This window comes from Macrotis lagotis, chromosome 4 (assembly GCF_037893015.1).
Source record: "Macrotis lagotis isolate mMagLag1 chromosome 4, bilby.v1.9.chrom.fasta, whole genome shotgun sequence".
NCBI lineage: Eukaryota > Metazoa > Chordata > Mammalia > Peramelemorphia > Peramelidae > Macrotis > Macrotis lagotis.
The window spans coordinates 266,761,669-266,788,406 of record NC_133661.1 but is presented as its reverse complement, the minus strand read 5'-3'; the positions used below and the strand labels follow the sequence as shown (position 1 = coordinate 266,788,406).

Here is a 26,738-nt window from a genome sequence, read left to right as displayed (position 1 = left end):
AAATGGGGAATTTGAGTATTTGACTTCTTCTCTAACATCTGATAGGATGCTGATAAACTCTGATACTGAAGGAGAAAGATCACCAAAAACAGAGTATCATATAAGCCTAGAAACCTGGAGAAATATAGATAAATTTTAAAGGTCCATTGACTCAATGCCAGATATATAAGTATTTAAGTAATAATAAAAATATTTATTGATAATATTGCTGATAGAATAATATAATTTTAGCATTGGAAAAGACCTCATTGACCATCTAATCCAATCCATTACCAAAATAAAGCATGTCTAACAAATAACTTTTCACTTTTGTTACAAGGCTTCTAATGGGGAGAAATACTCAGAATATTGCATTTTATTTTTAGATAAATCTAGTTTTTGGGAAGGTTTTCCTGGCATGTAGCCTAAATGATCTTCTTTACAAAGCTTCTTGAACAGTTGAGAAGGATTCTAATAAAAACTGATTAAGGGAAATCTGTAATACAAAGTATTTCTTGTTATAATTCATATGTAGGTCTTTCTGTATATATATATATATATATATATATATATATATATATATATATATATATATATATATATATATATATATATATACATACATGTCCTGAGATCAGATCCTTAACTCCTGAGGGTGTGCTGTGCTAATACTTTATAGAACACATAAATCAACGGGCTGATACAAACTCTCTTCAATATTTTCTGACTTGGTAATAGCATCCCTGAATTTCCAGTCATTTCCAGTCCAGATCATAGAGTATGCTCTATCTTGGGATCAGATGTGTAGAGAAGAATGGGGGCTTCAGGTATCTGTTACATAACTTTATATAAGGCATAGTACTATATGTCCTTCTTAGAGTGTGGCGGAGTCTCTTTTAAAGAGAAAACACATTTCCATATTAGTCATGTTGTGAAAGAAGAATCAGACCAAAAAGGGAAAAAAAAACATGAGAAAGAAAAAAATAAGAATGGAATTTTAAAAAGTGCAAATAGTATGCTTTGGTCTACATTCAGACTCCATAATTATTTGTTTGGATGTGAATGTTATTTTCGATCTTAATTCTTTTAGAATTGCATTTGATCACTATACTGCTGAGAACTAAGTATCATGGGTGATCATCACACAAGGTTTCTAGTAGCTATATATATATATATATATATATATATATATATGTATACATATCTGTATCTCTTTCTCTATCTCTACATCTACCTACATCTATATCTATATCTACATCGATATCTACATCTACATATACATCTATATCTAATCTATATTTACATCTACATCTATATCAATATATCTATAATCTATATATCTATACATATTTTTCTCCTGGTTCTGCTCGCATTCACTGTCTTTTCTAAAGTTTTGAAGAATCTCTTAAAGAAGAAAACCCTTAGCAACTCATTTTTATTTTGATCCATTTGCTTTGTTTGATTTAATTTTATCTCTTATTCCTTCCCCCCCCCATCCTTCATTTCTGGCAGTAGTAAACATTTCAGCATCTGGCTCAGGATAGTTTCATTTGTATTGCGATGTTGTTTTCTTTTTACAATTAGAAACAATGGCACAATCCATTAGGATTTCATGGCAGATTGATATTGAATTCCGTGTATCATCACATAAAAGAAGACCTTTGACAATGATATCACATTCTTATTTCCTATATGGATAATGACTGTGTATAATGAGTTATTTTATGTGCCTCTCTACCTCATATTTATTCTTTGGAGACCAGGAGTAATTTCAATTAAATTTGCTGTTCAAGAAAAAGTAAGTAATATCTCAGGTGTTGCCATACCTAGAATATAAATATTTTTACCTTTCATCTTCTGCCTCATCATCATCACTTTTATTTAAAAGTTATGACTGAAGACAGAATATGCTTTGAAGACTATGGCTAAGTGTTAGTTTGCATTGAGTTCTAGGAAGGTGATCCATTTTGAGTGATTGACAGAGAAAACAGGAAAGATTGGTGTGTATTCATTGTTTTAGTCAGACGTGATTTATCACTGAATAATTGACAAGACTATAATGCCATATTTTAGATTGACATTACAGATCATATGTAGGAAACTTCCCATTTTCAAATTAGTGAACAGGTAGACCCTGAATCAGTAAGAGAAACCATGAGACTGAAATCAATATGGTCCCAAGGTTTGAAACCAGGAAGGGATTTTTCTTTCTTTGAACGGTATTCTTCCTTGGTAAAAATAGATAGTATGAGACTGACTCTTATTAATTAACATCTGCCGCATAATAGTCACACCATCTGCTTTCATGGGTGCCCCTACCTTTGAAGACAGATCTAGACTTCCATTTTTTAAAAGTCAAAGAAAAGCAATATAATAGAGTGGAAACAGTGCTAAATTTAGAATCATGGGACTATATTTTGAATCCTACTTCTGTGGGTCACTGTGTGACCTTGGAGAAATTGCTTAATTTCTCTGGGCTTTACTTTCTCTTCTATGAAATAAGGAGATTGGATTAGGTGATTTCAGGGGTTCCTTCTGTCTCTAAACCTATTATCCTTTGATTTTTGTTGAAACAGTTAGTTTCTTTGCCCAGAGGGTGACATTTAAACTTACATAGAAAGACCAGTTGGGGGTACCTGTCACTGGGAGATTGGCTGAACAAATTATGGTTTATGATTGTAATGGAATACTATTGTGCTATAAGAAATGGTAAACTCGATGATCTTAGGAAAAAATGGATAGACCTGCATAAAATAATGAAGAGTGAAATGAGCAGAACCAAGAAAACATTGTATATTGTAACAATATCCGTTTGAGGACAGCTTGAGTGAAAAAGTAATTTTGAGAATCATAAATACACAAATTAACAAAAGATATGTGATGGAAGATGATATCTGCATCCAGATGAAGAACTGATAAAAAGTATATACAGAATGATTTTTTTGCACACACTCATTTGTGTCTAATGGTAGTTATTTCTAGGGTTGTGGGGGGAGAAAGAAAAGAAATTTATGTGTAACATTCATATATATTTAAAAACAATAGCAAGTTGCAAATAATAGATTTGCAGTTTCATGTCCAATCATCTTTGTTATTAATGTTATGAAAATATTTGTTTTATTCCACAAATAAAAAATGAAATCAATAAAAGTTAGAAAAAGAGAAGGATTAGCTGGGTAGTAATGCTCTATACCAGAGAGATAAAGTTCTTTGCAATATTCCTAGTCCTTCATGGGTTTCTTCACTAAAGAAATACATAGGGTACATATCCCTATTAATTGAATTGGGCAACTTATAAAATCTTAGTATTTAGAACCAGGAATATCTTTAAAAGGCATTTAATTTAAGCCTTTATTTTACAGTTAAAAATACAAATGCTCAAAGATGTATTGCATTTTTCTTAGCTTTTTCCCCAAAGTATACAGGAATGGTTCACTACTGTGGAGGCTGAAGCTAGTTGATTGCTTGAGCTCAAGAGTTTTGAGCTGCAGTAGAACTCAAAGCCATCAGGTGTCCACATTAAATCTAGTAACAGTGTGGTGGTTCTCAAGGAAGGGGCTGGATTGGGAATGACTAGATTTCTCAAGAATGAAGTAGTTGACCCAGTTCATAGAGTGGGTTAAAACCTTAGTATTGCTTAATATTGGGGATGGATATCACACTTCCAGTCTCAGTGGCATAGGGAGACACAGTATCAAAAAATAAATGAGCCGACAAAATTGAACAAATGAGTAATTAAATCAACTAATGGATTGTTTTAGAAAAGTGTTTGGCACTTCAGTTGATTTTGAATGAGATGAAATCATTTTCTAGACTTAAGCAGTTCTCAGGTGTCATATTGATATATAAAAGGATTTATCTCTGCATATAGTCTGTAATAACAGTATTAAAAATTCCATAACAGAAAACTTGGCTTTTCCATAGACAATTATATTCTGGGTCATCTCTTATTTTCTTTTCATGCACATTTAATCTCTGATGTTTTCTTTATGGTAATGCAAAAAAATAAAAATATAGGTTTCATCCTTTTATCCTGAAATAACATCATCTATTATCTCAAAACAACTCTGAAAAAATTTTCCAACCACTGAGTTTTCCCAACTTACTCTCCTAAGGAAAGATTAATCAAATTCATTGCTTTTTTGTTTTATTGATATATATATATATTTACATTACAAAGATTTTCAGATTACTAGAATTGTTTTGGGAAGTAAAACAGCCAAGTAAATTTCTACCTGAAAGTATATGCAACATTACAAATCTGTAGTCTCTTTGAATTCTATATATACAAGAACTTTGTTTTTTAATGAACAGAAATCTACTTTCCCTCCTTTCTTGCTCCCATTCTGTCGAGGGAAAAGATAAAATTCCTTATGGCATATATATACATATATATAATATATATATATATATATATATATATATATATATACATACATACAGTCAAGTAAAAAAAATTCCCTCATTGGCTTTGTTCAAAAATATTGATTTCAGTTTCCATTCTAAATCCATCATATCTCTGTCAGGAGGTAAAGATTAGATTTTCTCAGCAGTCCTTTGGAATCTTGGATGATAATTGCACTGATTGTGGTTCTTACAGATTTTGAAACTATTTGGCTTAATTGTACTGTTGCTATTGCATGAATTGTGCTCCTGTCTATTTCAAGCTATTTCAGGTTCTAAAATCCTTCAAAATTATTCATTTTTATAATAATGATGATATAACAAATTATTCTTCTAGTTCTGCTTATTTCTTCATCAGTTCATACAAATCCTTTCATATCTTGTTGAAATCATCTATGTCCTCATTTCTTTGAGCACAATAGTATTTCATCACATTCATAATATCACAGTCTATCCAACTGTTTTTAAGCTGATAAGCATCCTTTCAGGTTCTAGTTTTACTCTAGAAAAGGTCCAACTGAATCAAAGGACATTCAATATTTAACAACTTTTTGCATATAATTCCATATAATTTTCAATGTAATTCATCGACTATTCTATTACTAGTGACCCAATATGCTTGTTTTTTTCATAGACACTTTAATATTTGTCATTTTCTTTTTTTAATCATCTATGCCAATGAAGTATAGGATGTTAAGCAGAATCTTAGGAATTTTTTGAATTTCTATAGCAGTGATTTGGAGCATTTCCCCCATATATTTATATATAGATTGAATTTCTTTCCTTTAGAAATAACTTTTAATATTCTTAGCCATTTTATCAATTAAGGAATGATCCTTTTTCTGATAAATTATGGATATCCGTTTGTATCTTTTCTTGGTTTATGATCTGAAATATTTATCTGAATTAAATTTCTTATTCTGCTTTGAATTTCCCCAGCAATTAAAACAAAATCAAATAATGAATATCACATCAATGAGGAACTTTGTGTCTCAAATACGAGCCTAGCTAGTTGTGCTTTATTGCAAATCCATATATCTATCTAGGAACTCAGGACACTTTATCAAGTCACTTTCATTTTAAAAAATAAAAGAAATATTGATATATTGAAGTAAGTGTTATTGGCATATGTGAAATATATTCATGATAAAAATACACATGCATCATAGTTCCTTAACCATTTCACATATAGAGATGTTGAGGCACAGGGAGGCATCTGATTAAAATAGCATATAGAATTATAGCAAAATTAGAATCTTTTTTCAACCAGCCTATAAAGTGGGCAAGACTTTGAGGTAAATCCTTCATAGTATAAAAGATGAATAACCCATAGTTCTTGCCCTCAAGGAAGTTATGCTTGTTTTCTCTTAGTTCAGGGGTCTCTCCAACATACATCTATGTCTTCCCAATTCTTTCATATGTCTCCAGAAGGAAAGTGGTTGCTTATTATTTGCTAATTATACCAGGTCACATGGCTGAGTTTCTGGGTAGCTTCCATGCTACTCTCTCTTCATGTTTTGTTATTTTATATTTTTCTTCCAAAGTATAAATTTCCTGAATTTCTCAAGAGATTCACATATAAAAATTCAAAATGTACCTTTAACTAGGTTTGTAAAGGACCTGAGGGAACTGATGTGCATTATAAGCTCTTCAACTTTCATTGACATTGACAAACTCACTGTGTTGGGGAAGCTAATGATTTTTTTTTTTGTTTGTTTGTTTTTAGTTTTTTTTTTTTTTGGCAAGGCAATGGAGTTAAGTGGCTTGCCCAAGGCCACAAAGCTAGGTAATTATTAAGTGTCTGAGTTTGGATTTGAACTCAAGAACTCCTGACTCCAGGACTGGTGTCTATCCACTGAGCCACCTAGCTTCCCCTCAAACTTCACTGTGTTGGAAAAGAAATAACCTATGTATTAATACAGCTCCCATGTTTGTTGATCTGTCAAAAAGCGTACACCACTCAGTCTCTTCTCAGATACTTTATATTAAGTTTGAAACAAAACAAAATAAATTGATATACAAGCAGCTTCACAATGATACAATTCACTATTGCCTTCATTTTCAATATATTTTTCTTATCTTTGACTATTCTTGGGAATGGTAATGTTGTGTATTCATACCTAAAAATTTCTAGGGCTACTTGTTGTATTAAAAATAAACTGAATATTAGAGTCAAAGAACTCACAGAGAGAGCCTCAATAACCAGCTATCTTTTCTCTTAAAAATATAAATAGAAACAACTTAGGTGGTCTTGATGGTATATTTTCCTTTGTTGTGACTAAATATGTTATTTTAACCTGGAATTAATTCATAAAATACTGCCTCTTGGCTCTCATTTGAAAGAATTTCTGAGCCATTTCACATTATTATTATTTATAAATACCATTAATTTGTCTCAAAAGCAGATGGACCTAAACCTTTCTTCACTAAAATACTTTTAAAGGACGGGAATTCATAGTATATTCAGTTAAAAAAAATGAAGGGGGAAAAGGAAGTTTTATAATGAAGTGGGCAGGGCCATTCCATGCATATTTTGAGCTTTATTGAACCATTTTTCAAAATATTTATTGTTTGATTTTTTCATTCTTTGATTTGTCCATCATTTGGCAAAACTGAACTGAATTCTTATTAAGTTATTTCAAATTCCATTTTTTCCTGAGTTTTGCACAAATTACTCTTTTAAACCCCTGGTTAGCTTGTATGTTTCTCTCACCCATATTTAAAGTACATTGGTTCTTATGAGCCAAATCCTACTGCTGATTGATGCAAAAGCTTTGACCTGCTTCCTTTAGGTAATCAGGGAACCCCTCTCCTGGATGTTCATAGTATTAATGTCATATTTGATAAAGATACATGGTTGACTTTTTCCCTATTGCATTTCAAAATTCCTATACAAGTTATTCATTAGCCTCAGCCTCCCCACTAGTAGGAATCATAGGCATGGGTCACAATACTTAGATGAAAGAGTTTGATACTCAAACCTCCTTTACTGATTTGAGGAACACTGGTAACAATATAAATACTTCATTCTTTTGTAACTCCTCAGCATACCTCATATATGATTGCATATTTAAACTCTGTTGACATAGTATCTAATTATTATAGTGCATAAATAGTAAGCATACTATTTATATAGTCTTGGGGTTGCTGTCCTAGGTACCTATCTTACCCATCGTATGAAGGCAACTAATCTCTCCTGTGTGAGTAATGTGCTAGAAGTGTTCCTGTGATAGAAGTCATGTTAACTCCAACTTACCAGCTGGTGAGCTTTAGAAAACAGCTTTTCAGAAATCACTCCCTAACTCCTTACATATTTTCATTCTTGGCATCAGGAATCTCAATGTTTAAGTTATCTAAATTTTGTTTCATGGAATCATGTGACTTTATAGCTGAAAGTGATTTTAGAGATCATATAATCCAACTATTTTTAGAAGAGCAAAATGAAATTCAGGATGGGGGAAAATGATTTTCTGACACTCATGCTATTAGTATTTAATATAGAACTTCTCACAAGGAAATGGAATAAGTAGCCTGTCTGTGTGAAGAAGAGGTTAGGGAAATTATTCTTGTGGATGGTTGTGTTAGAATATATGTAATAAAATATTTAATAATAATTAGCATTTTGTTGTACTTTAGTACTTTTAGTACCATCTCATTTGATCCTCACAACACTGCGAAATGGTTATCATTTTTATCCTGGTTTTACAGATAAGGAAATTGAGACTAAGAGAGGTTCAGTGACTTATTCAGGGTCATATTTACCCTGATCAGTGTTTGAGATGGGATTTTTAATGTGAGTGTCTGCTTCCAAGTCACAGCTAGTAAGATATTTGAATCAGGAATCAAATTCAGGTATTTCTGGCTCCAATTCAGAACTCTATAATCCAGTATTGTACATATATAGGATAAATTGACAGGACACTACTAGAGATCATACAGTTGTGGTGAACCTGGAAGTGATATTCAGTGATAGAAAAGTTAGTCATTAGCTGGAGAATTTGTCCAGTTGATCCTTGCTACTCAATGTGGTGGTGAATCTGACTTTCCTTCATAATAATCTTGGAAACTTTAGAAAGATCAAACTGTCAAATGTAAAAAGAATAACTTCATTAGAGGAAGCCAGTTGTCATGTAAAATCTGTTATTTTGAGGGCAGCTAGGTGGTGCAGTGAATAGGGAATTGGCCCTGGAGTCAGGAGGACCTGAGCTCAAACCCGAACTCAGACACTTAATAAGTAACTTTGTGGCCTTAACCCCATTGCCTTTCAAAAATCCTAAAAAAGGATGTCATTTTGATTTGAGTTTCTGCATTGAGAATAAGAATTGTTTTTATGAGAGCAAGTTATAGAAAATCAAAATGTGTTTATAGCTTAAATCTGGTAAAATGCCCACATATTCATGACTATTTGAAGCTTAATATAACACTTCAGAGAGGTAGCAGAGAATATTGAACAGAGTTGATTTTGGAGTAAAAAAAATCTTGGGTTCAATTACTTCTGATTCAAAACTGCTAAACTGTTAAAAAAAATGTTAACTCTCAGATCCCAGGGTAGATGCTGAAGTTTGTTGACAGAGGAAATTTCCTTGTCAGAATTACTTTTATAATATCAATGCTAATTAATATTACAATAATAGTAGTTACCATTTGTAGAGTGCTTTAAAGTTTGCAAAACACTTCATTAAGATTATCTGACTGAATCCTTACACTAACCCTAGAAGGTGGGTGCTATTATTATTCTCATTCTATAAAAAGCAATGAAACAAAGATTTAAGAAACTTTTTCAGGGTCACTTAGGTAAGGTATGAGTCCTAATTTGAACTAAGGTCTTCCAGACCCCAGTCATAGCACTCTGGTCACTGTACCACCTATCTGCTAATGATGAATATACACTAATAATGAAATCACAGGTCTAGTGCAAAGATGTTTATCAGATGATGTAAAAAAATCAATAAAATATAAATAAGCTGAAGGAAGAAATAGTAACACATCAAATACTCAATGTATGCAATTATAATTGAAATGGGAAAGTAATAAGTGAAACTGTTAAAAATTAAATATACCTTATTTACTTAGAATGACATAATAAAAGTCCTAGACTGGATGTGTAGGGAATAGAAGAGAACCAGGGCTTATAAAAGGAGATTTTTAGACTTTTGAGGTGACTCTCAAAAAATATGAGAGGTATATATTTGGATAGATGATGATGAAGAGAGATGAGAGGAGAGAGTTGTTAGAGGTACTTAATTCCATTACATTCTGATTGAAATCCTGTTCTACTAAGGAAGCAAATCCAATTGTTTGGTTGTACAGTTAGGAAGGAATATCTTCAAAGGTACCTTCTCATTATTAGCTTTATCCCCACTATAGACTATGAGCATATCTTTCATTTTCCCTAGTATATCTCATCCCCTCTATTGTTTTAGTATCCATTTTTATTTAAAAGATTTTTCCATATCTACTGCCAATATTTCTTCCCTCCATTTTCTATTTCTTAGTTAATGAACAGATATTTAAATGTCTTGCTATCAAATCAAATGAAATATGGTAAAAATTCCATTCCAGTTTCCTTCCTGAAGCTTTTCCCCAGTGCTGTATCTTTTTGATTCTCTCTTTTGAGTGCTATATCTCTAAGGTACCTTGATTTATATTGGAATTCTTTTCACAACCTCTTGTTGTCTCCTCTTGTCCTCAACTCCTCATGATCCCACTTACCATCAAATATTTGGTTCAGTTCTCATTCATCTCACATATCGATCATGTGCATGTGAATCTAATATGTGGAAACAAAAACAGTTTACTTTATATATCTCTTTGACTACTTCACTGTTGTTTCAAAGTTTTTCCATTGTTTCCTTTTTGCTTTCTATATTAACTTCTAATTATCTTTAGTTTTAAAGTTCTCAAGCATATCTCCTTCCATATTACCTCTCATTACTTCCCCTGATCTAAATCCATCTCAATCTTCAGGCAAACTTTTTTGGAAATTATTGTACCCCTTTCCTATTATCACTATATTTCTTGAGTTATTTTTTCCTGTAATAGATTTTTCCTCAATTTTCAAACCAAATCCTTTTCTTGTCTTAACCCATCTTGGACTTATAGTTAATTTAAATCAGCATAAACTAAGTTAGAAGGGGAAATAAAAAATAAATAAAATAAGAATGGAGGGAAGAAGGGCTGAAAAGCAAGAAATGAGACAAATATCAAGGGAAATAAATATTACTTTTTTATAGGAAGAAAGATTAAAAAGCAGTAATAAGTATGTCAAAAATAGTAGAGTGTGGTGGATTTTGGTATGGAACTAGAATGGCCTTCATTGTCTGAGTTTAGAGTTTGGGTATTTCTTATTTGAAAAATGTATAGTAGGGTGCATATATAGCCTGTTTTCCCATGTGGGACTCTTTTTCAATGTTTCAAGCACAGATATATTCTTCATAAATAGTTCTTGATTGTTGGTTAAATTTGATACAAAAAAGATGTATACTTGTGGTTTCTTTGAAGCATTAAAAATGCTGTTATTTCAATGATCTTTTTCCTTTAAAGGAAAAAAAAGAGAAGAAAGTAAACATTAGCATTTAGGAAATTATAAATTATATAGTTCTCTGTTTTCTCTCTCTCTAGCTATCTTTATATATTGTTATCTGTCTATCTATACTATATCCCCACCTTTCTATCTCCATCATTTAATTAGTCTGTGTATCTATCTATTCTATTCTATCTATCATTTGTCAACTTTATTTTTGTTACAGGAACCCCGGTTTGGTTCTATATGCAAATAGCACCAATAAGAAATGAACATGAAAAGGTGGTCTTGTTCCTGTGTACTTTTAAAGATATTACCTTGTTCAAGCAGCCAATAGAAGATGATTCTACAAAAGGTAACTTGTAATAGATTTATTGCTTTTAAGATGGGGACTTCTACTTAATTACCTGCTTAATGTTTATCATGAAATCTATTTTCTGAAGGGCCAAAGAAATATAATCATGGTAGTGGTAATAATAGTGACCCAAATTCATATTTTCATTTACCCAAAGCCATGCCTGATTATAATTAGCATTTGAAATCATGCCAAATATTGAACAATAAAAAAATATTCAATAATCAGAGAAAGGGTTGAGATAAGATTTAAAGGACTTCTTGACTGCAAGGATTGATAAAATTCAGATGGATATTATAACATTTCAAAAGCTCCTTCTAGAAAAAATTTAAGAATATACTTCATAACCCATACAGTCATTTAGGTTATATATTGATTTCATGATACCCTCTAATCCATTCTTACTTTATTCTGTATATGTGTGGCTTCGTGAAGTGAAAAATGTTAGATTTAGCCTGAACAGGTTAAAAAGATATTTTTATCATTAAAAATATAAGATGAAAAATACAAAAATTGTGACGCCCCCACTCTTCTTGTTCTGGAGTATAAAATTGAGTTACCAATATCATTCAATGAAAACACTAGAGAACACCAGTTGCAGGACTTCAACAGTTAGTACAAAAGCTTTTTTTTTCCTTTTCCCATCTCATTTTCATTCTCATTTCTCTCTGGCTTGTGCTTAGATTAGAAATGGGTGTTACATAAAAGGACACAGTCAAATACTTATAAAAGTAGTTTTTACGATATATTTCTTTTAATAACCTCTTAGGAGATTGAAAATGAAATGACTTTCTCCAGCAAATTTGTTTTGCATTTGACAAACATTGTCTTTTCTTGCTACCTCCCATCTCCTAAGCTTCTTCACTTCTTTCTTTTGTTCCTCCTGCCTCCAGTTTGGAACCAAAGCATTGATTTAGTTTTATACTGAAATTTCAGTTAAGAATGTTGCAATTGCCTTCCCCCCTGCCTTAGATGTGACATAGCATTTATACCATTTAACAGAGATACTAGTCTAGTCTGATTTAAACTGTGGTAATAAATAGCTAAGAGAAGAAAAATGTCTCACATCATTGGTCATTACAAAGTCATTTTGTATGACAATTAATTTTTGTGCTCCTTAAAATGCTGAAAATCCAATGTTAACTCTGTAGAATTTCATGATTTCTTTCTTTGGTTTTCTATAATTTATCTTTAGAATATGGACCCAGACTATGAATTTAAAAGCTATTAGAGTTCAAGGACTATAAGTAGTTTACTTTTTCCTTTGAAAAACAGGTGGTGTTGTAGAGAGGATAGATTTGTAATAATTCCAAAACATTCTAAGACATTCACAGTAGATGATGTCTCCGTATGACACCCCCCATTTTCACATAGCTCATTATTTTATCTCTTTATTTAATTTATAATATATTGTAGTTTATCATCTGACACATGACCAAATCCCCCAAACTCAAGGTTTATGTGAATAGGTCAGATTTTGGTATTTCTTCCTTGTCCTCTAATTACTCTTTTTGAATTAGTGTGCCCCATCCAGAATTGCTTGTGGGAAATCTCAGATTAGAGTTCTTACCTAGGTCTCCAAGGTTATGAATAAAAGAACCCTCAGTTTGATGCAAGTATTTAGGGCAAGAATGCATGTTGGGTATAGAATAGTCTTTATTTCACCTCATAGAAAATGCATAAAGGTCTCTTTATAAGCCTCCAGAATTACAGCACCATTCTATTATTTGAATTCCCTTTGAAAGGCAAACAAGCTTGGGAATATTAACTAGACAAGTCCCTGAAATTCTAGTGAGTCTCAGTTTCACCAAAGAGACCTTATTGTAAAGGCCTGAATGTTTCTCCCTTTTTCCAAATAAAATGAACTTGGGGTTATATAGAGGTAGCACCTTTCTGATTAGACTTACATCATCCAAACAGTAAATAAAGGCAAAAACCTGTTTGTTTTTTTCCTGCCTTGTACCATTGTATTCTCTTTTTGAATTTCTATTTCCTAGGGAAATGCATGTGATCATACTCTCCCTAAGAGGTTGGTGCTGCCCAAGAACATTCCCACACTTTCTCATTAGAAGATTGAATTCTGGAATGTTTTCTCTCTAAGAGGCTGACAACACTTAGTAATTGTTCTCTTTCCAGAAGACTGCGTACCCTATTTCTTTAACTCAGGGTTGCCAAAGACACAACCCCCAAACTGCCATTGCCTAAGAACTCCTTGTATTTCTTTCATTCTTTTTTTCTTTTTTCAGTCACAGTGAAACAAAAATTTTAAAGTTCACTTAAATTATTTTGAGATCCAAATTCTCTCTCTCTCCCTTACCTTTCCTTTCTCATGCAACCAATTTAATATAGATTTTACTTGCAAAGTCATTAAAAAACTTCTTTATTATCCATGTTGCCAAAGAAAACACAGACCAAAAACCCTTTAATAATAATAATAATAATAAGGAAAGTAAAAAAAGTATGCTTCAATTTACCTTCAGACTCTATCAGCTTTTTGCCAGGATATGGATAGTACTTTTTTCATTATAAATTCTTTGGAATTGTCTTCAAACCCTGAATTGTTGAGAATAGCTAAGTCATTCACAGCTACTCATCAGATAGTATTGCTCTCATTGTATTCTTCTGGCCTGGTATGGCTCATTTCACTTTGCATCAGTTTATGAACGTCTTCTCAGGTTTTCTGAAAGCATTCTGTTCATCATTTCTTGTAGCATAATAGTATTCCATCACAATCATATACCACAACTTATTTATACATTCCCAAATGGTTTGTCATTCCTTCAATTTCCAATTTTTGGCACTACAAAAAGAATTAATATTTATATAATATATATTATAGTATATATCTTATACCTACATATATATGGTCATATTATATATATATATATATAATACATAAATACATATATGTCATTTTTTGATCTTTTGGGGTATTGATCTAGTAATGGTATATAGCTTTATATATAGTTTTATAGCCCTTTAGGCATAGTTCCAGAATGCTCTCCAAAAATAGCTGGAACAGTTCACAATTCTAACAAAAATATATTAGTGTCCATGTTTTCTATATCAACTCAATTATTTTCTGTCATATTGCTCAGAATTGCTTTAATTTTTGACTATTTAATTAATAGTAATTTGGAGAAGTTTATTTGACTACAGAAAACTTTGACTACAGAAAACTTTGAATTTTTCTTCAGAAAACTGAGTTTATCAATTGAGAGATGATTTGTATTCTTAAAAATTTGACCCAATTCTTTCTGTATTTAAGAAATGAAGTCTTTAACAGAGAAACTTATTGTAAAATACTTTCCCCCTCCTAGATTCTGACTTTCCTTCTAATCTTGGCTGCAATGGTTTTGTTTATACAAACCCTTTTTAATTTGATGTAATAAAAATTATCCATCTTATAACCCCAAATGTTCATTATCTCATTTGGTTGTAAATTCTTCCCTTATTCATAAATATAACAGGTAAACTATTTGATACTTCCCTAATTTGCTTACATTATCATCCTTTATCTATAAATCATTTGCACATTTTGTCTTCATCTCAGTATGCAGTATGAGATGTTAGTCACACCTAGTTTCTGCCAAGCTGCTTCCCAGTTTTCATAGCAATTTTTGTTAGATGGTGATTACTTGTCCCCAACTCTTAGATCTTTGTATTTATCAAATACTAAATTACTTTGGACATTTGCTACTCTATACCATTTACCCAATATATTTTACTGATTCATCATTATATTTCTTAGCTGGAAGGGGCAGCTAAGTGGCACAGTGGATAGAGCACTGGCCCTGCAGTCATGAGGAACTGAGTTCAAATCCAGCCTCGGACACTTAATAATTACCTAGCTGTGTGACCTTAGGCAAGTCACTTAATCCAATTGCCTTGCAAAATATATTTCTTAGCTGTTAGCAGATTGTTTTGAATATTATTTTATAAAATGAAGATTGAGATCTGGTATTACTGATCTACCTTCCTTCACAATTTGTCCCACTGGTTTCCCTGATGTTATTGGCCCTTTGTTCTTCCAGTGAATTCTGTTATTATTTTTCCAACATAGTAATTTGATGTACATATATAAATATATAGCAATTTGATTGATACGGTACTTATTTTATTTTGTGGGGAAAGTCTGTAATTGTGTTTATATAGACACTGAGTTTGTTATTGCAAGTAGACAATATTTTTTTTTTGTCTGCAGTTATTTTAAATAAATTTCTATATCTTGTTACTGGACTTTTTTGGTAAAGATTCCTATACAAGTATAATAAAGATCCAATTTAATCAACGTATTTCTAAGGCACCGATGTTACTTATATTTTCTTTTATAGTAGAAAAATCTTAATTCTGGGAATGTGCTGCTACTGGCACCTCCTAAAAACTTAACTATATTTACCTCCTCCTCTTTTATAAATGGGTTTTTAATGTGGCGTTCAGGTCAATTGCTTGAGGCTAGACCTTATAGTAGATTTAAGACAAGTTCACTTTAGAATGTAACTTGTGGTCAGACCAGTGGAGCAGGGCAAAGTTCCTCTTCTAATGGAGTAGTTCACTTTTAGCATGGACCCAATAGAAATTTAATTAACCTTTATTTTACCTTCTTTTAAACTCAGAAATTATATTTGATTCCTTTACTTTTAATCCTAAGCCAATAACTTTTTTGTGTGAGAGACCTGGGAAGAAAACCAGAAATTTTCTTGGAAAGAACAGAAGTCCCTCTATAGTGAAATATTCTTCATGTGGTCATAGCAGAAAGGGCCTTAGAAGTCATTTGGTATGATCTCCTCATTTTATATATAAAAAAATGATGCCAAAGAAGTTCAGAGGTTTGTTCAAGGTAACACAGATACTAAATGGCAGTGCTGTGATTCAAACCCATATTTTCTGATGCCAAATCCAGTGATCTTTGTGCTGTACTTCATCTCATTCAAAGTTTTAAAGTATTAAGAAAAGTGAATTCTCTAGTTGATAAATTAGAATGCAAATGAGTGAGTCCTTTGGAGAATTTCCACAGTGAGAACATTATATGTGATTTCAGCATATAACCCAACCAATAAAATTGAACATTTTCTCTGCACCCTGTACCATAAAATGAGAAAATGTGGTTTGTACACCATTGGTTATGCTGTAAATTGTATTTACTTGATTCAATGGCTGCAATACAATGTAAATAGTACTAGATTAAGAGATGAAAGAATTGGGCTCAAATTCATGATATAGCACCAATTCACTGACAAATCAAGTAAAATAAAAAACCTTATTATCCAAATCAATACACAAATTGCTTAATCCACAGGGTCATTATGAGAATCAAATGGGATGTTGTAGTTATAAAGCACTATATAAATTTGAATTATTATGCTGCCTTGAAGGAGAATTTTTTTAAGGGTGAGATATGGATTACTTTCTGCTATTAAAATGTTGATTTATTATTTAGGTCTATCCTTTTTTTTCAGTTTCCCTATCATATATAGAGGGAATACTGATGGACTAGAACCTGTATTCCTTTGTCTTATTTTCACCCACAAAAACTACCTAATAAGGAATCATTAATTATAATAACTTACTCTGATTTCATATTATGGCTAACAATTATCTGATTTTGTGAATTTATATACTCTCTTTTTTCTCAGTTTTTGAAAATAAATCATGAAGGAGGGATCAGAGATTGGATGGGTCATTTAATTGGAATTGGGAATGCAGGATTTGGAAATTTCCTCTGCTTGTATAGGTAATAACTCATCAGTTTAATAGTCTTGTTAGAGAGTGATCTAGATGTTAAATGACTTGCCATGGGAGTACTTACCTAGGCAGTAGGTTTCAGAGACAGACTTGAACTAGGTTCTTAGATCTTTTTGTCTCTGAAGCCAGATTTCTAGCCACTATGCTATATTGCCTATCAATTTATGTATAGTATGTCTGTGTGTCTCTGTGTGTATTTATTTATTTATTTATAAGTTTGATAGAATTCTCTTTATTTAGCTTAATAATTTATCAGAAGAGAAGTCTCTGCTAAAAGTCTAGATTCTAGTTGCATTTGTGCTCCTGACTCAAACTCCTATTAGGACATGCTTTTTTCCTAGGGAAAAAGGAATACAAAGTGATTGCCCTATACTTCAAGCTGGAAGATGGAAGCTATGATGAAGCTAATACCTAAGAATCCATAGGAAGAATTAAATACTTTTTGAAAATGGGACAGAAAGTATAGGAGACAGAGTTAATCAAGAAATCAAACTAAAAATAATGCTTTCTTCTGGCCCAAGATCTGGCCATGTGTGTTCAAGTGATATCAATGTAGTTTTGATGAAGAATTCATTGAACTCCCAGTTCAAATTATTCAAGGTTAATTTGAAGTCTCTAAAGACTCCTTTGTGTGTTTCTTCATTCCCACCTGTATTGCAGGCTGCTGAAGATGATGATGCCAAAAGTTATGATGAGAACCAAGATGTTATCTGCAACAAAGTTGGGGGAAAGGACTGATTACAATTTTATAAGAGACTGCACTACAAATTTGTTTAGGACAAACTCAGTCAGATCAAATGTGGAATTACAGTTATAAATGATTGCATGAAGAATCTCAAGGTTTCTAAGAACCAACATTTCAATCATATTACCTTCAGTAAGGAGAAGCTTGGTTGTTCAGTATTTAGAACATCAGACCTAGAGTCAAAAAGACCTATTTTCCTGAATTCAAATATGACCTCACACACTAACAAGATATATGACTCTGGGTAAATTATTTAATTCTTTTTGCCTGAGTTTCCTCATCTGTAAAATGAGTTGGAAAAGGAAATGATAAACTTCTCTAGTACCTTTACCAAGAAAACTCCTGAAGAGTTGAACATGACTTTAGATGATTGAACAACAATAGTAGCATAATTCAGTAAGTCTACTGATAAAGGTTAATGTGAATATTCTGCATTTTCAGAACCTATATATCAGGAATATTCTCAGTTCTTCTAATGCATATGAATTAAAAATATAGTTTGTAAACTGTTACATAGCAATGAAATTATGAATGTATATTCCACACATAGATTAAAATGTATCTTTCTGTCAGTTCTTGGAGAACAGAATTTTAGCATAGTGAACTCAAATAATTTTAGTTTGCAAATTTATTGCCATATCTTCCACTTGGTAAATGTTTCAATTGTATGGAATTCTACTAATATAAAACTCAGAGATCATGAGAAATCTCAAAACTAAAAATAATAGTTTATCATAGTTTAATTCTCTCTTATTCTGTATTGGAATTCTATTGCTCTTGCCTAGAAAACAGAAGAAAAATATTCAAAATCCACTCTCAACAAAACAACAAAGAAAATATAATAGAGCCAACCATTTTATCTTACTTCAATTTTAATGATGCTATCATTATACGTGTTTTGAGATGACACTTTCCCCTCTTTCCCATTGTTCCTGAATTTACACCCTTATACTTATAAATAGAATATTCAAATTCTTTTTTGTTTTCACATTTAAACCTTGAGGAAATATTGGACAGTAGTTTTTTTTTCTGAGCCTTTTAGGAGTTTGAAATGATCATGTGTAATTTATGTTTGATTATTGTCAATCATAGTTTAATTGTTACTATTATATCAACAGGAGATTGCTTTTTATAAGAAGAAATGAAAGGTAGCTTTTTCTTTGGGGGCTTTGTTAATAATTGGTATGGATTTGGTCTTTTAATCTCATAATGAATTGTACTTTGAAAGACCAAAAGAGATATTATTATGACATGGAATCAATGTACTATATGAATGAACATGAATGAAATGTAAAAAAAGAAAGACATCAAAACTTTCAAAGTTGTAGACACAACCTTGGAATATCTGGTTTGTGTCTGCATTGAAAAGAAGCAATTTACTGAATTATAATTGTGTCTTCTATTTCTCTGTACATTAATTCAAAATTTATTAAATGACATGCACGATACCTGTGGTAGGCACTAGGGGAGTACAATTAAAGGGATGAGATAAAATGCTTATTTTTGAGCTTCTTAAAATTGAGCTACTTTATTAGGAGTGATAAGCTATATATACCAATAAATATAGCATCAATTAGACTATGAGAACATCATAAGGGCCTAAAGTACTTTGTGATTTGCATATATAAATATAAGACATTAATTAGTTTGCAAACCATTTCTTAATCAATGGTTCTCAAATCGTGGTCTGCCACAACTTTCCAGATGATTTTCAAGCATGTATATTATAACATTAATTTGATTATATCAATTAGGGTTAAATAGTTGGTGAGATATTTATCCCACTGAATTGGTAGCATACAAATAAAGAGGAGCATTACTCTCAATGTTTGTAAGCAACTGATTGATTGTTTATTTTAAATACAGGTAGCTTTTGCTTATCAGTCATTAGTCATATATATCACAATTGAATATGGTTTTCTTTATTTTCTCCATTGTTTGAAATTTTTATTTAATATTTTGAGTTTCAAATTCTGTCACTCTCTACCCTCAGACCCCCCCCAGATGGTAAGCAATCAGACATAAGTTATACATGTGAAATTATGTAAAATATTTCCATATTAGTAACTTTGTACAAGAAAAGTAAAAAAAAATTAAAGAAGTTGAAAAATAGCATGATTCAATCAATTTTCTTTTTCTGGGGGTGGATAGTTGTTTCATCATTAGTTTTTTAGGATTGCTCTGAATTGTTAGATCTCAACTATTGTTGAGAATAGTTAAGTCATTCACAGTTTTTCATTGAACAATTATTTTCTTGGTTCAATTCATTATGCTTTTCTGAAACCATCCTGCTTGCCATAATAATGTCTGTCCTTCATTTTCAAAGAAGATCACAATATCAGGGAGGTGATGCCATGACAAGCACATGAATTGGATTTTAGTGAGGGGGTGCTGCGCTAAGTCACCAGCCTCACTTTCTCCTCCAGAGTCATCTGGATCGAGTGACCAGATATGAATCAGGACAACTGAAAATGGTCCTGGATGCAAGGCAATCAGGGTTAAGTAACTTGCCCAGTGTCGCACAGCTAGTAAGGATCAAATGTCTGAGTCTGGATTTGAACTCCTATCCTCCTAACTCCAAGGCCAGTTCTCTATGCACTCCACCCCCTAGCTATCCTCTTATTAAATGTCATACTACATTTATGGACAATATACTGATTTCTTCCTGGGAGTGTTTTCCATCCCAAACTGTGGATGTCTTGAGTGGAAATGAAAGCCATAAACTGTGGCCTGTAGGAAACAAGCATGTATAAAATACATGAAGATATCTGTAATCATATAGTCATAATTTTATATTAATGATATTATTAATAATTACATTAATAAAGGAGGAAAAAGATATAAAACCCTAGTACTTGAATTTTTTTTGAGGTGTGAACCAATGTGTGGGAAGAGGGCCAGGGAAGTTCTAATTATGTCCTTCCATCTCTTTTATTCTTTCTTTCTTTTTTAAAAGCCGAATGAGTTATATATGGGAAAGTATTAATTTATTACTGCTCCAGTCCCCAGATGGAGAGAACAAAGCATATATTCCTCATTTTGACTACAAAACTCAATCTGTATTTCTCTTCAGGTTACTTTTCCTTGTTAGTCTCAATGATATTTGAAAATAAGAGAGACAAAAGGATTTATAACATTAGATATTTAAAGTTACAAAAAGTCTGTATCTAAAAAGGGTTAGGGTTTTTCAGTACTAGCATAGGACTCAAGGTTCTTTTCTTTATATTAAGCAGGCATATATCTTCTTCAATCTTATATCTTATAGCACAATGATATTATTAAAATACCATATAATTTGACTTCCAATTATTAGACACTAAAAAGAATTGCTATAAATATTTTGTCCAGTAGGTTCTATTCCCCTTTTTTGAATGTTTTTGGGATATAGACCTAGTAATCATATTGTAGCCCTTTGTACATACTTCTGAATTTCTCTTCGGAAGGGTTGGATCAGTTCATAACTTCACCAGAAGGGCGTTGATGTCCTAGTTTTCCCACGTTCCCTCCAACATGTGAGGTGATACCTCATTTATTTTAATTTTCATTGATCAATAATGACTTAGAGCATTTTTCATATAAATATTGATAATTTTGGTTTCTTTTTCCTGAAAACTTTCTGTTCATTTGCTTTGACCATTGATCAATTGGGGAAGGACTTGTTATTTTTTTTATAAATTTGATTCTGGAGTTAACTAGGTGGCATAATGGATAGAGCACTGGCCCTGGAGTCAGGAGTACATGGGTTCAAATCTGGCCTCAGACACTTAATAATTACCTAGTTGTGTGGCCTTGGTCAAGCCACTTAACCCCATTTGCCTTGCAAAAATTAAAAATAAATTTGATTCTGTTTTCTATATATTTGAGAAATGAAGCTTTTATCAGAAGTATGCATTGCAAATTTCCCCCAAGACCCAATTTTCTGCTTTCCTATATTTTTGCTTGCATTGGTTTTCTTTGTGAAAAAAACTTTAATTTTATTTTACATTTTGTAATCCTCTCTATATCTTCTGTGTTTGTAAATTCTTCATTATCCGTAAATCTGACAAACTATTCCATGCTCTCTTAATTTGCTTATAATATCATTCTATATGTGTAGAACATGTACCCATTTTGACTTTTTCTTAGTTTATTGTGTAAGATGTTAGTCTACACATAGTTTCTGACATACTGACTTACAGTTTTCCTAGAAGTTTTCGTCAAATAATGAGTTTTTATTTCAAAAACCTAGAACTTGTGGTTTTATCATATACTAGAGTACTATGATCATTTACTATAATACAATTTGCACCTAATCTATTCCACTGATCCAGCCCTCTATTTCTTAGCCAGAACTAGGCTGTTTGTATAATTACCACTTTACAATCCAGTTTGAGATCTGGTGAGACTAGAACATCTTCTTTTACTTTTTTTCCCCATTTAGCCCTTTGTTACTCTTGAATTTTTGTTCTTCCAAATTAATTTTGTTAGTATTTTTCTGCTCTATAATTCTTTATAGTTTGATTAATATGATATTGAAGAAATAGACCAATTTAGGTAGAATTATTATTTTTATAACATTGGCTCAGCCTTTCCATGAGCAATTAATATTTTTCCAGCTGTGTTGATCTGACTTGATTTGTGTAAAATATGTTTTAAGTTACATTCATGTAATTCCTGGGTTTGTCATGGCAGGTAGCCTCCCCAGCATTTTATATTGTCTACAATTATTTTAAATGGATGTCCTTTATTATCTCTTGCTCCTGAAATTTTGTTGGTAACATATAGAATATTGTTGATTTATGTGGGTTTCTTTTGTAACCCACAACTTTGCTAAAGTTGTTAACAATTTCAAGGAGTGCTTTTAGTTGATTCTCTTACCTTTTCTAAGTATAACCTATCATTTGCAAAGAGTGATAGTTTCTTCATTGCCTATTATATTTATTTTAATTTATTTTTCTTCTTAATTCTATAGCTAGCATTTCTAGTATGATATTAAATAACAGAGGTGACGAGCATCCTTACTTCGCTTCTGATTTATTGGGAAGGCTTTTATTAAAGATAATGCTTGCTGATAGTTTTTAGATAAATATTGCTTAATATTTTAAAATAAGCTCCAATTATTCCTTTACTATCTTGTGTTTTTAATAGGAATGGATGTTATATTTTAAGAAAAACTTTTTCTGCATCTCCATATTACCATATGATTTCTGTTGGTTTTGTTATTGATATGGTCAATTATGCTAATAGGTTTCCTAAAACTGAACTAGCTCTGCAACACTCATATAAGTCCCACTTGGTTATAATGTATGATTCTTGTGATACACTGCTGTAATCTCTTTGCTAGTGTTTTATTTAAAATTTCTGCATTAAAATATTTAAATTGGCCTATACTTTTCTCTCTCTCTCTCTGTTTTGGTTCATTTTGATTTTAGCATCAATACCATATTTATGTCATAAAAGGCATTTGGTAGGACTCCTTTCCTCACTTTTAAAAATTAAATTCTGAGAGGGGAATATGGAGATCCCACATCAGCATAGTTTTATTATTTATTTACTCTTGTAATTCATTCAACTTCTTTTTTAAAACTTCAGATGCTATACTATTTGATACTTATAAGTTTAATATTGATATGACTTCATTTTCGATGGCTGCTTTTAAGAAGATATAGTTTGCTTTATCTCTTTTAATATCTCCTTTTGTTTGGCCTGAGATTGTGATTTCCTTTTTTGCAGCTGAAGTATATTCTATTCTGCTCTAAGATCTTACCTTTATCCTGTAACTGTTTCTCTGCTTCAAATATATTTCTTGTAAAAATATATTGTAGAGGGCGGCTAGGTGGCCTAAGGGCAGCTAGGTGGTGCAGTGGATAAAGCACAGGCCATGAAGTCAGGAGTACCTGGGTTCAAATCCGGTCTCACTCAGACACTTACCTAGCTGTGTGGTCTTGGGCAAGCCACTTAACCCCATTTGCCTTTCAAAAACATCTATCTCTCTCTCTCTCTCTCTCTCTCTCTCTCTCTCTCTCTCTCTCGAGAGAAGGATTCTGTTTTTTTAATCCATCCTGCCATCTGTGTCCATTTTATGGATGAGTTCATCCCATTCACATTTATAGTTATGACAACTAACTGTGTCTTTTCTTCTAGCTATTTTTCACTTATCATAATTGAACTTCTGTTTTTGCCCTCTATTTGTAATACATCAGGGCAGTTTTGTTCAATAATTTCTTGAAAGATGTTATCTGGGAATTTTTTTAATCATAGCATTCAGGAAGTCAAATAATTCTTATATTAGCTCTCCTGAATCTATTTTCTAGGACAATTGCTTTTCCCAGTATGAAATTTCACATTTTTTCTATTTTTCTTATCTTTTTTACTTTTGTTTTATTGTATCTTGATGCCTCATAGAGTTATTGTCTTCTATTTAATCAATTCTAATTTTTAAGGAATAAGTTTTGTTATGAGATTTTGTGCTTTCTTTTCTTTTGGCCAATTCTATTTTTAGGGAATTGTTTAGTAAATTTTGGGGTATATCTTTTCCCATTTTATTGACTCCCTTTTCTTTTTTCTTTTTTCTTTTAGTCGATGGGGTTTAGAGCCTTGCCTAAGATCACACAGCTAGGCAATTATTAAGTGTATGAGGCCAGCTATGAACTCAGGTCCTCTTGACTCCAGAGCTGGTGCTCTATCCACTGCGACACGTAGCTGCCCCCATTGAGTACTTTGTCATAATTTTCATTACATTCATCTTATTTATTTCCCAATTTTTCTTTTTCTTTTCTAATTTGCTTTAAAAATTCTTTCTAAAGATGTTCCAAGAATTCTTTCTGGGCCTGAGACTAAATTAATTTTTTTTGAGGTTTTACCTGTAACTATTTTGAAACTATTGTCCTCTTCTAAGTTTTTGTCTTGATCCTCTCTATCACTATAGTAACTTTCTAAAGTGAAACTCTTTTTTTCTAATTATTTTTTTTATTTTGAGTTTTACAGTTTTTTCCCAATCTTACTTCCCTCCCCTCACCCCCCACCACAGAAAGCAATTTGGCAGTCTTTACATTGTTTCCATGTTGTACATTGATCCAAATTGAGTGTGATGAGAGAGAAATTAAATCCTTAAAGAAGAAACATAAAGTATAATAAATAACAAGATGAAACAATAAGATAGCAGTTTTTTTCCTAAATTAAAGGGAATAGTTCTTGAACTTTGTTCAAACTCCATGGTTTTTTATTTGGATACAGATACATTGCAGACAGCCCCAAATTGTCCCTGATTGGTGTACTGATGAAATAATTGTGTCCATCAAGGATAATGATCACCCCCATGTTGCTGTTAGGATGTACAATGCTTTTCTGGTTCTGCTCATCTCAATCAGCTTCAGTTCATGCAAATCCCTCCAGGCTTCCCTGAATTCCCATTGCTCCTGGTTTCGAATAGAACAATAGTGTTCCATGACATACATGTACCACAGTTTGTTAAGCCATTCCCCAATTGAAGGATGTTTACTTGATTTCCAATTTTTTTGCTGCCACAAACAGGGCTGCTTTGAATATTTTTGTTCAAGTGATGTTTTTACCCTTTTTCATCATCTCTTCAGGGTATAGACTCAGTAGTGGTATTACTGGATCAAAGGGTATGCACATTTTTGTTGCCCTTTGGTCATAGTTCCAAATTTCTATACAGAAAGGTTGGATGAGTTCACAGTTCCACCATCAATGTAATAGTGTCCCAGATTTCCCATAACCCTTCCAACAATGATAGTTATTCTTTCTGGTCATATTGGCCAGTCTGAGAGGTATGAGGTGGTACCTCAGAGAAGTTTAAATTTGAATTTCTTTAGTAATTAATGATTTAGAGCAATTTTTCATATAACTATGGATTGCTTTGATCTCCTCATCTGTAAATTGCCTTTGCATATCCTTTGACCATTTGTCAACTGGGGAATGGCTTTTTTTTTTTAAAAAAAATATGACTTAGTAGTTTTCTGTATATTTTAGAAATGAGTCCTTTGTCAGAAACATTAGTTTTAAAGATTGTTTCCCAGTTTACTATATTTCTTTTGATCTTGGTTGCAATGATTTTATCTGTGCAAAACATTTTTAATTTAATGTAATCGAAATCATCTAGTTTGTTTTTAGTGATGTTCTCCATCTTTTCCTTAGACATAAACGGCTCCCTTTTCCATAAATCTGACAGGTAAACTAGTCCTTGATCTTCTAATTTGCTTATATTATTGTTTGTTATGTCTAAATTCTGTATCCACTTGGATCTTTTTTTGGAATAGGGTGTGAGGTGTTGGTCTAATCTAAGTTTCTTCCATACTAACTTCCAATTTTCCCAGCAGTTTTTATCAAAGAGAGAGTTTTAATCCCAATAACTGGAATCTTTGGGTTTACCAAACAGCAGATTACTATAATTGTTTCCTGCTATTGCACCTAGTCTATTCCACTGTTCTACTACTCTATTTCTTAGCCAGTATCAGACAGTTTTGATGACTGATGCTTCATAATATAATTTTAGATCAGGTAGGGCTAAGCCCCCTTCTTTTGCACTTTTTTCATTAAATCCCTGGAAATTCTTGATTTTTTATTTCTCCATATGAATTTACTTACAACTTTTTCTAACTCATTAAAGTAATTTTTTGGAATTTTGATTGGTATGGACTAAGCAGGTAGTTTAGTTTTGATAGAATTGTCATTTTTATTATATATTAGCTCTACCTATCCATGAGCAGTTGATGCTTGCCCATTTATTTAAATCTGATTTAATTTGTGTGAGAAGTATTTTATAATTGTTTTCAATAAATTTCTGAGTCTCCCTTGGCAAATAGACTCCCAGGTATTCTATATTGTCTGAGGTTACTTTGAATGGGATTTCTCTTCCTCGCTCTTTCTGCTGTATCTTGCTAGTCATATATAGAAATGGTGAGGTTTTATGAGGGTTTATTTTATATCCTGCAACTTTGCAAAACTTGTTAACTGTTTCCAGTAGGTTTTTGGATGATTTTTTGGGA

At 32.0% G+C, this 26,738-nt stretch overlaps 1 protein-coding gene across 1 annotated transcript in view; it reads left to right on the top strand.

Moving 5' to 3' along the window:
* Nucleotides 1–26,738, top strand: part of KCNH5 (potassium voltage-gated channel subfamily H member 5) — a 471,355-nt gene that overhangs the window by 74,941 nt on the left and 369,676 nt on the right. Inside the window, exon 4 of the mRNA XM_074232080.1 lies at nt 11,133–11,261. Coding sequence (XP_074088181.1) covers nt 11,133–11,261 — 129 coding nt within the window. The remainder of the gene's footprint in view (nt 1–11,132; nt 11,262–26,738) is intronic.